This window comes from Pelophylax lessonae (genome assembly GCF_965119305.1).
Source record: "Pelophylax lessonae genome assembly, chromosome: 8".
NCBI classification, from domain to species: domain Eukaryota; kingdom Metazoa; phylum Chordata; class Amphibia; order Anura; family Ranidae; genus Pelophylax; species Pelophylax lessonae.
In genome coordinates, this window is record NC_138775.1 from 86,338,370 (window position 1) to 86,353,637 (window position 15,268).

The 15,268-nt window shown below is 44.1% G+C and overlaps 1 protein-coding gene across 1 annotated transcript in view; it reads right to left on the reverse strand.

Annotated features, from left to right (window-relative positions):
* STAB1 (stabilin 1) overlaps positions 1-15,268 on the reverse strand; it is a gene marked incomplete at its 3' end in the record, with an annotated part of 476,721 nt that overhangs the window by 234,853 nt on the left and 226,600 nt on the right. Inside the window, exons 39-40 of the mRNA XM_082266286.1 lie at positions 12,232-12,277; positions 1,070-1,149 (exon numbers count right to left, since the gene is read on the reverse strand). Coding sequence (XP_082122412.1) covers positions 1,070-1,149; positions 12,232-12,277 — 126 coding nt within the window. The remainder of the gene's footprint in view (positions 1-1,069; positions 1,150-12,231; positions 12,278-15,268) is intronic.

The window sequence follows — 15,268 nt, forward strand, 5'->3', positions numbered from 1 at the left end:
TTTTGTGAATTGAACCCATCTGTTACAATTTTTGTAACTGACAGAATGACTAAAAGCCAAGGGCATACTGCACCTGCACTTGGTTTCTTGTTTTGGTTCACAAAGCTAAACACTATAAACCAAAAAAGCTGTGTGAATGAGCCCATAGTAAATACTGCTGCATAATATTTGCATAATATTTGGATCTGAATGCAGTGTTTTGTACATCCATGTGCAAGAGCCCTTGGGTGTGTTTCAAATTTGTAGGTTGTGAGTGAGCTCTGACAGGCACAGTGTGCTTCCTATATGGGGTGCCGATGGGTTGGCGATGCCAATCACTACTCGCTCATGACTGCCCATTTTGCCGCCCCTTGCCTACTAACCTTCACGATTTGCTGTAGTTACAGTTATTGGTCGTGCTTTGTTACCGAGCTTTGTTTTTTTTTTTTTTTTTTTAAATTTCTTTATTGAGAACAAAGCACCGTACAAAAAGGCAGTAGGAGGACGGGAACAAAGTCACTCCAGTAAACAGAAAAAGTCAACAGTGAAATACAGCAGCAGTCAGGCACGAAAGTGAACATGGTGGTAACAAATACGCAGTGACCGTGTACAGATCTATGCAGGTGCCTCATGAGAACAATCTGCAAAAATATAGCAAAGGAAGGTGCACTCGGTGAATTTGCATGCCAGGGGAGGCGCAAAGACGTGCCGCCAACCCCTAACCGAGGACACCTTACATATCGCCTAGGAGAACCGAGCTTTGTTTACACTACTTCGCATTATCCTGAGTGTCAAACGTTGTTACTTACTTGCATTATTCAATAAAATACTTGAAACAGAAATATGCCCTGACAGGCTTCCATCTGATCAGCTGCCAGGATTGCACTGCCCTGTTGCTGATCACTCACACGCAGGAGAAACGTAAAGACTGGATTAGGGCTCAGTTTCAACAAGGATGTAGCAAGATAAGATGCATTCTAAAGAATGTGTTAACAATTGAAAATTATAGCAAAAAATGCAGATAATAATGGAATTGTTGCCTCCAGCTACATTAACATAAAGGACAAAGGCCCAAAAAACTTCCCCATACCTGTACAATGTGTGCCGTTTCCTGTATATCCAGCAAGGCAGGAGCATTTTCCTGTGGTGTTTGTAGGTCCTGGAATACAACTGAAAAAAAAAATGAAACTGAAAGGAGAGTCTGTTCATCTCAAGGTAATCAAAAGCAAAAGCTTGTAGAACAAAATTACTTATCTAAAAAGAAACCCAAAGCCTGCCAATAATGACCTGATTTTGGAAATACTGGTTGCTTGGCTGTAATGCTGATGCTGATTTTAATACATAAACGTTCTTAGCCACTTTCTTGGAACAAATGGATTTTTGTAAGAACTTACCGTAAAATCCTTTTCTCTTAAGCTCATTAACAGACGTAGTCTTCTTGATTCTCAAGAGCTGGGTTATGTTGTCTCCGCAGGAGTAGGACTAGGCAGAATGACAAAACGTTCTGGCTCCACCTTAGGGGCAGTCCCTGAGGGTATATCCTCCCTCTCTCTGCTACAGGGAATCAGTTCTGTTTAAAGCAGTACAGAGAATTTAACCCAACCCAACTCAATGATAGAGGGGCGGGTACTACGTCTGTCAATGAGCTTAAGAGAAAAGGATTTTACGGTAAGTTCTTACAAAAATCCATTTTTCTCTATCGCTCATTGACAGACGTAGTCTTCTTGATTCTCAAGAGTTGGGACATCCAGAAGCAGTGCCACAAATGAGGGGTGGGATTGACAAAATCAAATCCAATCTAGAAGGCCCAACTGGTGCCAAACTAGAAGTTTTAAAGGCTCATTATAAACAAAGAATGAGACTAAAGAAAAATTTTACTCGAATAAACCCTCGAGGTAGACCACTGGTCTCCTCAAATTGCGGCCTGCAAAACCTTGCGGCCAAACGAGGCATCAGACGATGCCATTACATCAACTTTATAATGTTTAGTAAAGGTATGCACCGACGACCAGGTAGCCGCCTTGCACACCTGGACCACTGACGCCTGATGGCGAAAGGCCCATGACGCACTAAGTGCCCGAGTGGAGTGCGCCTTAACAGGGAACGGGGGCTCCCGACCCTTAATAGAATAAGCCTGTACTACCGTCTGTCTGATCCATCTGGAAATGGTCGCGGCAGATGCAGGCAACCCCTTTTTGGGTCCATCTGGGATCACAAAAAGTGAATCCGTCTTGCGAAACGAGTCTGTCGTTTTCAAGTATACCCTGATCGCCCAGACCACATCCAAGGAGTGTAACGCAAACTCCCGAGGATGACTGGGCTTAGGACACAGGGAAGGTAATACAATTTCTTCATTCAGATGAAATTCTGAAACCACTTTTGGTAGGAAGGATGGATTCGGACGAAGAACCACCTTATCTCTATGAACCACCAGATATGGTGAACGACAAGATAATGCGGCCAGTTCTGACACCCTGCGTGCAGAAGTAATAGCCACCAAGAAGGCCACCTTCTGGGACAACGTGGGTAGAGGAATCTTCCTAATATCTTCAAAGGGAGGTTTCTGAAGAACCGACAACACTAAATTAAGATCCCAGGGGGGTAACGGCGCGTGCACTGGCGGAGCCAGATGTCGCACCCCCTGGATGAAATTCCGCACCAAGGAATGAGTAGCCAAAGGCTTCTGAAAGAAGATGGCTAATGCTGAGACCTGACCCTTGATAGCACTCAAGGCCAGTTTCTGCTCAACCCCTTGTTGCAGAAAAGCCAATATTCGACTAATCGAATAAGACCGAGGACGGAACCCCAAAGGTTCACACCATGCAATGTAGGACTTCCATGTGCGATGATAAATCTTTCTGGAAGTCGCTTTCCTTGCTTCAACTAGAGTAGGAATAACTGAAGCTGACAAACCTTTGTCCTTCAGCACCTGGGTCTCAATAGCCAGGCCGTTAAAGCCAGCGATCGTAAAGCAGGATGGAAGATCGGTCCCTGAGACAGTAGATCCTCCCTGAGAGGAAGTCTCCACGGGACGTCCGCCACCAGTCTGACCATGTCGGCGTACCAAGCTCGACGAGGCCAGTCCGGAGCTACCAGGATTACTGGGATCCCTTCCTCCTCTATTCTGCGAAGAAGTCTTGGCAGTAACGCGAGAGGAGGGAAGGCATATATTAGCTGGTATTGCCCCCACGGGGCGATCAGTGCGTCTGCGGTTTCTGCTAGAGGATCGCGGGAGCGAGCCACGAATCTCTGAACTTTCCTGTTGAATCGTGATGCCAACAGATCCACATCCGGGGTGCCCCACCGTAGGCACAACTGGTGGAAAACGTCTGGATGGAGGGACCATTCCCCCTGATCCAGGGTCTGACGGCTGAGATAATCTGCCTGCCAATTCTCCACCCCCGGAATGAACACCGCAGAGATTGCTGGAACAAATCGTTCCGCCCAGCGAAGAATGCAAGCCACTTCTTTGGCCGCTCGGGCACTCTTGGTGCCCCCCTGGTGATTGACATAAGCCACGGCCGTGGCATTGTCCGACTGGATCCGAACCGAGCTGCCCTGGAGCTGCTCGGTCCAGTGAATCAGACAAAGTCTGATCGCTCTCAGTTCCAATACATTTATCGGTAACCTGGATTCTTCCGGGGACCAAAGTCCCTGGACAGATAACTGACCGAGAATTCCTCCCCATCCGGATAGACTGGCATCCGTGGTCACTGTCGTCCAATATATTGGCAGAAATGACTTTCCCTGGCTGAGCATCGGAGACCGAAGCCACCATACCAGAGACTCTCTGGTCTGTTTGCTCAATCGGATCTGATTGTCCAGGGATTCCGGATTCCGATTCCATCTGAGAAGAATCTCTTGCTGAAGAATTCGGGCATGGGACTGGGCAAATGGGACTGCTTCGAACAAAGCCACCATCAACCCCAGAACCCTCATGCAAGTCCGAAGGGAAGACCAGCTGTTGGACAGTAACAACTGGACTGCAGATTGAATCTTTCGGAGTTTCCCTACCGGAAGAAAAACTCTTGTCCTGACTGTGTCTAGAATTAGACCCAGATATTCGAGCCTCTGGGTGGGAACCAGAAATGACTTTTGCTGGTTCACCAGCCACCCGAATTCCTGTAAAGAAATCATAGTAATTTCTATGTTTTGTAGCAAGGTCTGAGGAGACTCTGCATGAAGCAGAAGATCGTCTAGGTAACCTAGAATCGATATACCTCTTTGGCGCAGAAGTGCCAACATTGGGGCCAACACCTTTGTGAAGACCCGCGGAGCCGTGGCGAGACCGAAAGGTAACGCCACAAACTGATAGTGGTTCTCCTCTACGGAAAAGCGTAGAAAACGCTGATGTCCTGCGAAAATGGGAATGTGAAGATAGGCGTCCTTGATGTCTATGGACGCTAGGACATCCCCTGGATGCAGGAAGGCTGCTACCGTGCGAATGGACTCCATTCTGAATCTTCTTATGTTGACGAAAGAATTGAGTGCTCTTAAGTCCAGAATTGGACGCACTTTGCCCTCTTTCCTGAGTATTGTAAACAGGTTTGAATAAAACCCTTGAAACCGTTCTGTCCAAGGAACGTGGACTACCACTCCTTGTTGTAGTAAATCTGTGACTGCTCTCCGCAGATCTTCTAAACGATCTGCGGATAGTCGGATATTGGAAGGGAAGAATCGCGCCGGTGGGAGAGATCGAAACTCGATCTTGTACCCTGACCTTATGACTTCGCAAACCCATTTGTCCGGGATTCTGGAAAGCCATGGATCCGGAAACCGGCGAAGACGTCCCCCCACCCCAGTTATGGGTGGGGGCGCACCTTCAGGCTTTGGATGGTTTATCTTCAGGTCTGGAGGGGGCGGGCTTTTGCTTGCCCGACCAACGACCCCTGACGCCTCCTGCAGGAGCTTTGGAGGACTTAGTCTTTTCACCCGCTGGACGAAAAAACCTCTTGTGAGCAGAAAAAGAAGGCCCTCGTCTTTGACGAGTTCCTCTACCTTTAAAATTTTGCGGTAAAAAGGTGCTTTTTCCACCGGTGAGATCCTTAATGATCTCATCTAAGTTGGCTCCAAATAGACGCTCTCCTGAAAAGGGGATATTAGCCAATGCTTTTTTGGAACCTTGGTCGGCTAACCAACCTTTTAGCCACAGTGTACGCCTGAGAACCACTGCTGAGACTGATGCTCGCGCCATTAATGGAGTGGCGTCTAACGCCGCATCACATACAAACTGTAACCCCTGTATCATTTGTTCCAACAAATCTGATACCGCCTGAGGGACTTCTTCTAAGTCCCGGCGTAACCACTTGGTCCATTCAGTTACAGCCTGCGAAACCAGACCAATAGCAATTATTGGTCTGAAAGCTGATCCAATCAAGGAAAACATGGTGCGAGACATAGCTTCTATCTTGCGATCCACTGGATCTTTAAAAGACGGAGCGTCTTCTAAAGGAATAACCGTGGCTTTATTCAATCTAGCAATAGGTGAATCCACCACAGGTGGTTCTGTCCATTTCTTAATAAGGGTTTCCTCAAACGGATAACGCCTGTCAATGCGTTTAGAAATATTAAAAGTGCGTTTTGGCAGACGCCATTCTTCTTCGATTGGATTGCCAAAACATTAGGGCAATGGAAAAACCTTCGCCACTTTGATGCGTTTTTTAGTCCCAAAAGGGATCTCAGTTTCAGCTATTTCTGATGGAATACCCTGTAACCTTAAAGTCTCTTGAACAGATACAATGAGTGCGTTTACCAACGCTTCCTCTCGGCTATGGCGGATGCCGAAACATCCTCCTCACTGTCTGAAGAGACAGGACCCGAGACACCAATACCAGATGAAGTACCTGCAACTGCAGAAATAGGCTCAGAGTCTGAATCCGAGGTTTCAGATAATAAGGGGTTAGGCGGGGGTCGCTTTCTTGCGCCCTGTCCCTGACAAGCCACTTCCACCCGGGACACAAAAGTTTCCATAATAGCTGACAAAGATTCAATTGTCAATGGGGTGCTGGAGGATCCCGCAGACCCCTCGAGGGGATCCGGAGGAGATACATGAGTGGCAGGGTCCATGTTAATACAGGACACCTTTGCCAGCAAAACAAAAAAACTTTTTCTTTTTTTTTTTTTTTTTTTTGTGTGTCTCCCCCTAGCGCAATAGCGCCCCTCAGAGTACCTGCTTCTCGATCCCAGAGAGAGAGAGAGAGGGACCCCCAGGGCTCACCAACCGATGCAGTGCAGTTTCCAACAAACTGCAGTCAGCGTCTGTCTTACACAGACTGGAAGGAGCTGTTTGCTTTTTCCCGGGCAGAAGGCGTGGCTCCGCCCCCTGTGTACGCCTTCCGGCGTTCCCAGCCCTCCACGAGGTAGCTGGGCTCACAAAACATGGCCGCCCCCATAGAAGAGACATAAGACTCCAAAAACATGGCGGCCGGCGTGACCTGAGGACATACATGCATTCGGTCTACGGCAAAATGGCGGCGGACCGCCGATATCGTCTTCCCAGCACATCCACCTGCACTCTGCTAAGAGGTGACATATGGATCTACAGAGATACACTGCACATAAGGTAGGATTATACCTCCTATGTCTGCTGTAATGTTACAGTCTGCTGGGTAGAGTGTTAGCTCTTGAACCAAGTCCACTTCCCACAAACACATGCTGTATTACAAGGGGGACTTGTAAGTATCAGATATATACTGACCATATATGGAGGGGCCCATAATATATACTGCCTCATAATGAGGAAAAAAGGGAATGTTTACTCACCATACCGAACCGACAGGCACCCTCTCTTCACAATACCCTCTCCACCGGGGTGGGGGTTTGTGGACGCCTCGACTCTCTGGTACCTGGCGTCCAAGCAAGACTTTTAACTCGCAAAGTCAGTCCCTTTACTGGGACTCCGTCGCGGCCGACCCAGCGCACTGGTCTGCACGCGCTCGCAGGCAGAAACCGGGGTGACCACTGGATCTCAACATCCAGCCCGTCGCCCGGCCCCGCATACTTACTTGAATATGTCGCGGCCGACCAAGCGCAATGCCATGGTCTGCGCGCGCTCGTAGGCCGGCTGGGGTGACCACAAGTGTCGCCCAGTCCGGCATTTTTTGCTTGAAGATCTCACAGGAAAAAAACACTGGAGAAAACTACCTAAAAAATGTCTTTTTCTTAAAGAAAAAAAGTCTTGCCAGGACCAAAAGATCCCAGCAAGGAACTTAGGTCCTTACTCCTGACTAGACAGAAAAAAACTGATTCCCTGTAGCAGAGAGAGGGAGGATATACCCTCAGGGACTGCCCCTAAGGTGGAGCCAGAACGTTTTGTCATTCTGCCTAGTCCTACTCCTGCGGAGACAACATAACCCAGCTCTTGAGAATCAAGAAGACTACGTCTGTCAATGAGCGATAGAGAAAAGTATATAGCCAAAGAAAGTAAAAATTCTTGGTCTTCAGCTTAGCTTGTTCCAGGCCAGTGATTGAGAAAAAAATTTAAGCGGATCTTTACTGCATTTGAGCACCACAAACCAAAAACACAATTTAATGTGTGTCCAGAAAGAGCGAGGTGAGCCCCGGGACTGAGGAGGGACCATACACTGAGGTATATCACCTGGATCAGGGCTGTACTGAGGGTGCAGGAGGGATAGAAGGACTACAAAGGGAGGACACTGCAAGAAAGGACTGAGATGGAGGAGGTGGACATGGGATGGATGAGATGGGACTGGAGGAGGAGGACATGGGATGGAGGAGATGGGACTGGAGGAGGAGGTGGACATGGGATGGAAGAGATGGGACTTGAGGAGGAGGAGGACATGGGATGGAGGATATATTCAGTTGTCAGTGGTAAAATAAAAGTGGGTGCACTGAAGGACTTGATGGGATGGCCAGTGGACAGGCCCTGGGGAATGTTCATGGTCAAGCCCAGGCCTAAAGCTGTGTAAGGGGTCTCAAAATTTGTGATATCTGTCCTGACTCTCTCTACATATCAACCAATAACTTGTAGGAAGGTGGATTAATGCTGATTAGTAAGTTAGCAGCTGGCCCAAGCTGGGGGAAAGAGTTAAGTTATGTGTGCACTCAGTTCCTGGGCTTTTTTGTCCTAGCCAGCCCACCTGTGTAAAAAAGAAAAGGGGTAGGCTGAGGTCCAAGGGCTCCTGCTCCTGCTCTTGACTCAACTTGTAGTCTTGGGACTGCTTCACCTTGATGGGCTGCCGATAACTTGGGTGACTTCTGCTCTTCCAAGCTTGTTGGGTTGGATTCCCTGGAGGAAATGAGGGTCGAGCAGCCAACCAAAGCACCTGCAACAGGAGATCTGCCTGTCCATGTTGCAACCACGACCACCTGTTCTCATGATTCGCCAGACCTACTCATTGCCGTACTGTCAGAAACTACAGTGGCAGCGATACCCTCGGAGACCCTCCCCGACACCAACAGCCTCTTGGATTATCCTGTCCTAAAACCTGTGGAGTCGCAGTTCTGGTTTCTGAGTGTTTCATCTGCAGCCACTTCCCTTGAACCACCAGAGCTGCCACAAACTTTGTTCACCCATCCAGAGGGGTTCATCAGGGTGTCCTGGAGCACATTGATGTTCAACAGCAGTAAGGAGGAACAACCGTCCACCCTGAGGTTGTCATCTCCCTCCTTGAGTCCCATTAGAAACTTCAGCACCACTCGTCATGCAGTGGCCGGCTGCAGGAAAAGACTCACTGCCCTGTGGATGCTTACCTCCCACAAGGGTCAGTTCTCCAGGCCGTAAGCTAACCAATTTATCAAGATTACAAAGATTCTTTGATGCCTACATTCTCAGGAAAAACGGCTATGTGTTCCCATACGTACCCAAGAATTTATTTTGACAGCTGAAGGAGAAATGTCCTAAAATCTAATGCTGGATCATCTGGGAGAGACTCAGAGTGCCATAACACATCCAAGAGAATGAGTTTTATTGAGGCTCAATTCCACCAGATCTATGGACGGCACATCTTATGGATCAGATCGAGCTAATCAAATTGGACTATGCTTATCCGGTCATTTACCAGGTGATGGACGCTCACCAAGTCACGGGAAACATAGTCCCATTTTTTATAATAACACACAGCGCTTAATGAAAAATACAGGTATATAAAATAACATGATAAAGTCCTTGAGAAGAACCAGCAGAAAGAAGGGATATCCAAGCACCAGCTTCAGTGTGACAGCAGAAACCACGCAACACCACTGTGATCAGGCAATTTCCCAATACCGGAAGGAGTGATCAAACTTGTTTGGTAGGCACTGAGGAAGCATGTTCCTCCTCATGCAATATACATCAGTTTCAGTGTGTAGTGACATGGGACAGTACTTTTCAGAGGAACTCTGCACTTTATTACTGCACACAGTGTGGAAGCTCATCTCTAAATCAAAGAACGGCCCTAATGTTAGATTCACTTGACTGCAGTATACTCCTGGTCCCAGGCATTGGTTTGCATGCTCTGCGTGAAAGGTACCCCCATGAGTAGGGCGGGTAGGGCCCACAAGATTATTTTATTTTCTAGTCCACTCTAGAAAGAAAGTTTAGGATTGCTTATTATCTTTTTCTATAGACGTGTATAAGAATTCCAAATGTCTTAAAACATAGCTTAGATGTGTAACTAAAATACTGGGAGCATCTAAAATGTTTTAAGCATTTTAAATGAACAGCTGTTTAGGTCTTGCTTGTGTGCAATAATTATCATTTTTGGAAGGTCTGTCATACAAATATCTACTTTCCCAATACACATTTTAGTACTTCCCTGTGAATTGTTCAGTGCTAGACACAGTGGCATGTGAGAAAGGGACAATTTAGTAAACGTGTTGATGAGATTTTCTTTTTCCTGTATCTTCTGATATTTTCCTTGACACACATCTTAAAATACTTACTACACTACCCAGTGAACACTTTGACAGTGCTTTTTTGCAATCCTGGCAAGTTACTCTGAGCTGTCCTTTTTCACATATATTGAAGAAAGAACTCTAAGGCTGGATACACACTATACAATTATCTATAGTTTTTTTCCTTTAGATTTACTAAAATCGTATAACATGAGGTCAAACCTAAACACTTTCAATTTGTATGCAAGCAGGCAGGCCCTTGCACTACATAGTTAAAGGTAAATCTAAAGGAAATCAAACAACAAAAGTTGTAAAGTGAGTATCCAGCTTTACTCTTACTAATTTATGACAACCTCAACACAGTAATGAGTAATGAGCTACAAGCAATTCAACCATCCCACCAAAAAGCTGTATGCTTTTCATGTGTGTATGTATATAGAATATATATATATATATATATATATATATATATATATATACATACATACATTTATACACACACACACATAGTATATATACACTGCTCAAACGAGATTAAAGGAACACTTGTAAATCAGAGTATAGCATAAAGTCAATTGAACTCCTGGGGTGATAATCTGGTCAATTAAGTAGCACAGGGGGTTGTTAATCAGTTTCAGCTGCTTTGGTGTTAATGAAATTAATAACAAGTACACTAGATGGGCAACAAGGAGACAACCACCAAAACAGGAATGGTTTTACAAGTGGAGGCCACTGCCATTTTTTCCCCTACTCATCTATTCCGACTGTTTTTCACTAGTTTTGCATTTGGCTAGGGTCATTGTGACTACTGGTAGCATGAGGCGATACCTGGACCCTATAGAGGTTGCACAGGCAGTCCAACTCCTCCAGGATGGCACATCATTACGTGCCATTGCCAGAAGGTTTGCTGTGTCTCCCAGTCTGGAGAGCTGGACAGGGCCGTAGAAGGTTCTTAACTCATCAGCAGGAAAGGAGGAACAGGATGGGCACTGCCAGAGCCCTACAAAATGACCTCCAGCAGGCCACTGGTGTGAATGTCTCTGACCAAACAATCAGAAACAGACTCCATGAAGAGGGCCTGAGGGACCAATGTCCTCTAGTGGGCCATGTGCACACTGCCCGACACCATGGAGCTTGATTGGCATTTGCCATTGAACATCAGAATTGGCAGGTCTGCCACTGAGCCTTGTGCTTTTTACAAATGAGAGCAGGTTCACTCTGAGCACATGTGACAGACGTGAAGGGTCTGGAGAAGCTGTGTAGAATTTTATGCTGCCTGTAACATTGTTGAGCATTACCGGTTTGGTGGTGGGTCACTAATGGTCTGGGGAGGCATATCCATGGAGGGACACACAGACCACTACAGGCTAGACAATGGCACCCTGACATTAGGTATCGGGATAAAACCCTTGGACCCATTGTCAGACCCTATGCTGGTGCAGTGGGTCCTGGGTCCTCCTGGTACACTTCACTTCCGAAGAATTTTCAGAAAAAGGAGTGTCTTTATTCCACATCAATCAAAATGGCAGATACAGGTACACACTGTGAGTGCAGGACAATCGGATTGTAGGACACCGATTGTCCTGCACTCACAGTGTGTACCCGTATCTGCCATTTTGATTGATGTGGAATAAAGACACTTCTTTTTCTGAAAATCCATCGGAAGTGCGGTCATTCCTTTTTGTTTGAAGTTATCCTGGATTGCGGATCCGACCAGCACCTGATTCCCAGTCTCACCTGGAGCGGTCTCCCCTGCCTGGACTTTGCCCCTCCTCCTGGTACACGACAATGTCCTGCTTCATGAGGTGAGATTATGCAGCCAGTTCTTGGAGGATAAAAGAACTGATACCATTGAATAGCCCCTACACTCGCCTGACCTAAAGCCAATAGAATACCTCTGGGTCAGGGCTCGAGTCCTGCAGGAATGCATTGGAACGGCGTTCCTGTACTTTTTCCACAGCAGAAACGCCGTTCCCGTTGGCAGCCATGTCCTGGTGCCCCCCCCAACAGAATCCCAGCACCATCTTCTGCTCTGGGATGGCGGGTCGGTAAGCCCAGTTTACGGTTTCCTGACACACCATCCGCGAGCATCAGTCTGGAGGAACTGAGCCGGCACTAGAGGAAGCGAAGCCAATGCTTTCTGTATAGCGCCAGCTCCTGTCACAGGCGGGGGGGATACCAAATGAGAAAGTAGACTACACCTGCCTACACACACTTCTTTATATTCCTTATTATAATAGTAGCTCCTGTTTACAGACAACATTTCTGAGTTGCTGCAGTAGAAAATAAATGCAAACATCTGATTGATTGCTGCTGGTCACATAGATCCTCATATATGATGGTACATAGGAAGCACACAGGGCGGTCATTCATTTAATTAGATCTAAAATAATATTTTTTGTAAAAGGTTTAACTTACTTGGCATTGAAGCTGCAGGTGCCATTGCATAAATCATTTTTTATGTCTAGAAAAAAAAAAACGTGGCACTTTAAAATGAATTCAATTCATAACCAATAGTGCAGTTGGGTCACAGTGGACAATATTGCAAAAACAATGTTTGTTATGAGGTTTCTCTTGGAGGTGTAACAGCTTAAAAGGTTGCTGAAATAATTTTGTCATAAATAGGATACATTGTGAAAGAATAGTCAATTACAATATACAAGGCCCTATTCACATCTGTGTGATTTGGGTGCCATGCATTAAACAAGTACGGCATGATGCACATTCATCAAAATGTGCAGTTTATAGAGTTCAATGGTAATGCACCAAAATCACACCACACAGATGTGAACTGGTCCTAAAAATCTACTTTGTAAAAATGTTATGCACCTGCAAAAGAAATGCCTTTTGGTTTCTTGTATTAGATGGGCTCTCTTGTCTTCTGTAAAATTGCCAAATACGGATGAGTCCAACCGGACAGCAGTGAAAAAGAATGTCTGCATTTGGGGAAACAATACTACGGAATGGAAAGAGAAAAACACACTTTGCTAGACTTTCTAGTGAAGAAGTGTGCATATGGAGGATACTCACAGCTACTGTATAAGAGTAAAGTAGGACGTAAATGTAGAGTGTTTAATTAGGAAACGGAGATCATGGGATTTTTTGAGTGAGGTCACAGCATTTAGATATTTCCTGTGTGTGAAATTTATTCTGACATTAAATGTACTGACCTTTGTCTAGTGATCATAGAATGTACCTTAGGCCTAAATATGAAACACTTTTATCACAAATGTAATAAATTCTGTTTAGTTTGGAGAAAAAATAGGGTTATGTAGTGTAATGCAGTTTGTATATTCTTGTAAATAATATGCAAACATATCTGATCTTCATACTGTCCATGTATAATATATACAGTATGTCTATCTATAGCTACACACACACACATCTTTGATCAGCTGTAGCTCCTATTTTAAATGTGCTATTTTAAGTTATAGATGGAGATGCTTTTAAATGCTGGAAGTTGCATTCATCTTTGACATTTTGATTTTAGCTATTCAGGTGCATCTCATAAAATTAGAATATCATCAAAAAGTTAATTTATTTCAGTAAATCAATTCAAAAAGTGAAATTTATATATTTTATACAGATGCGTTACACACAAGATTGATATATTTCAAGCAGTTCTTTCTTTTCATTTTGAGGATTATGGCTTACAGCTAGTGAAAACCCAAAATTCAGTATCTCTGGAAATTTCCAAAATTTCATAAGATTAATAAAAAAAGTTTTTTTTTTCTTATTTAGTTTCCCTTTATTTAATTTTCCATATACAAAAAGGTTATTAAATATTACATATATCTGATAATTACACATTTACATATAACCCTCTTGACCCCCCCCCCCTTTTCCTATATTTTGCCCTTTTATTCAATTCCTTCTTCTCTTTTCTCTATATCTCCCCTCTTCCCTCGTATCCTGTTCCCTACATATCTCCGCATATTTCCTCGTTTTCTTTAATTTTCCCCATCTTTCCCATACAGTGAAAACATTTTCTGTCTGGTTTTCTCTACTGCTTCTCAGATATTCCATTTTGTGAATACCTGTATATTCTATCCTTTTAAAACATTCCTTCATCATAGGACATTCAGGGTCTAGCCACTTTTTTGGTATTGCCCCTTTTGCTACATTTATTAGATAAAGACCAACTGTGTTCTTATATTGTTTTATTGTACTTTTTGTGTTATGGAACAGGCAAGTCCATGGATCATCTGCTATGTCTATATTGCCTTACATTCTGCCAGTAATCCCGTATCTTTGGGCACTCCCATCATATATGCGCCATAGAGCCCTCCGAATTACAACCTCTCCAACACATTGAAGATTTCTCTGGCTGATATTTTTGTGCTTTACCGGGCGTTATATACCACCTAGCTAAACATTTATAGCTCATCTCTACTGTGTTTATATTTACTGCTGTGGTATGAACCGCTCACAGTACTTTATTTATTTGTTGCTCCTCCAAACGTGATCCCAGTTCCCTTTCCCATTTATTGATAAATGGTGGTATTCTTGGCTCTATTTTCACTGTATTTTATACATTTGTGAAACGTATTGTTTTAAATTCGTCTGGGAATTACACAGGCGATCAAAAGGAGAAAAATCTTTTTCTGATCTAATGGTTTGAGGTAATGTTGACACGCAGTGTCTTAACTGAAAATACCGCCATTCTTGCAATATCATTAATTCTTTCTTAAGTTTCAATTCTTGGTATGAACATAGCTTCCCGTTTTTCACTATATCCTTTATGCATTTTTATCTATTATCCAACTCTCCAAATTGTGCCCTGTTCCCAGGAAAAAAAATTTTTTTCCCTGTGAGTGAAATTAGAAGTGAGTTAATATTCACATTTTTTTTGTTTAGAAATTTAATCCCAAACCCTAAACACATTCTTAGTCAATTCGTGCATGTCTAAATCTAATAGTCTATACTGTTGTGGAACCCAAATGTTATTACTTAACTGTGTGTTACTCAGTGAATTTTTTATTTTTACCACTTCTTATTTTTGTCCACTCCACCATTCGTGATAATACCACTGCATTGTAGTACCTTTTAATATCCGGTGCAGCTAAACCCCCTTGTGATTTCTCTTTACTCAGTACTGAGAGTTTTATTTTTGTTTTTTTGTTCTGCTGTTATCATTGTATTTGATGTTTTAAAATAAGACTGCGGTAAGTGTATTGGTAACATCTGAAATTTATAGAGAATTTTCAGCACTATCACCATTTTTACCATGTTTATTCCTCCTATCCAAAAAAGCGTGGAATAGTCAAATAACTATTAGCAGCGCAATTCCTCAATTAATGCTTGGTATACAGTGTGAAACGTAATGTTTATACATAAACCCTGTCATAATAGAACAGGTAATGATGAAAATACAAGCAAATATAATACATATTAGTGTGTAAAATATACCATAATATAAAGTGCAACAGTTAGTAGTGCAAAAATTGTCCAAATA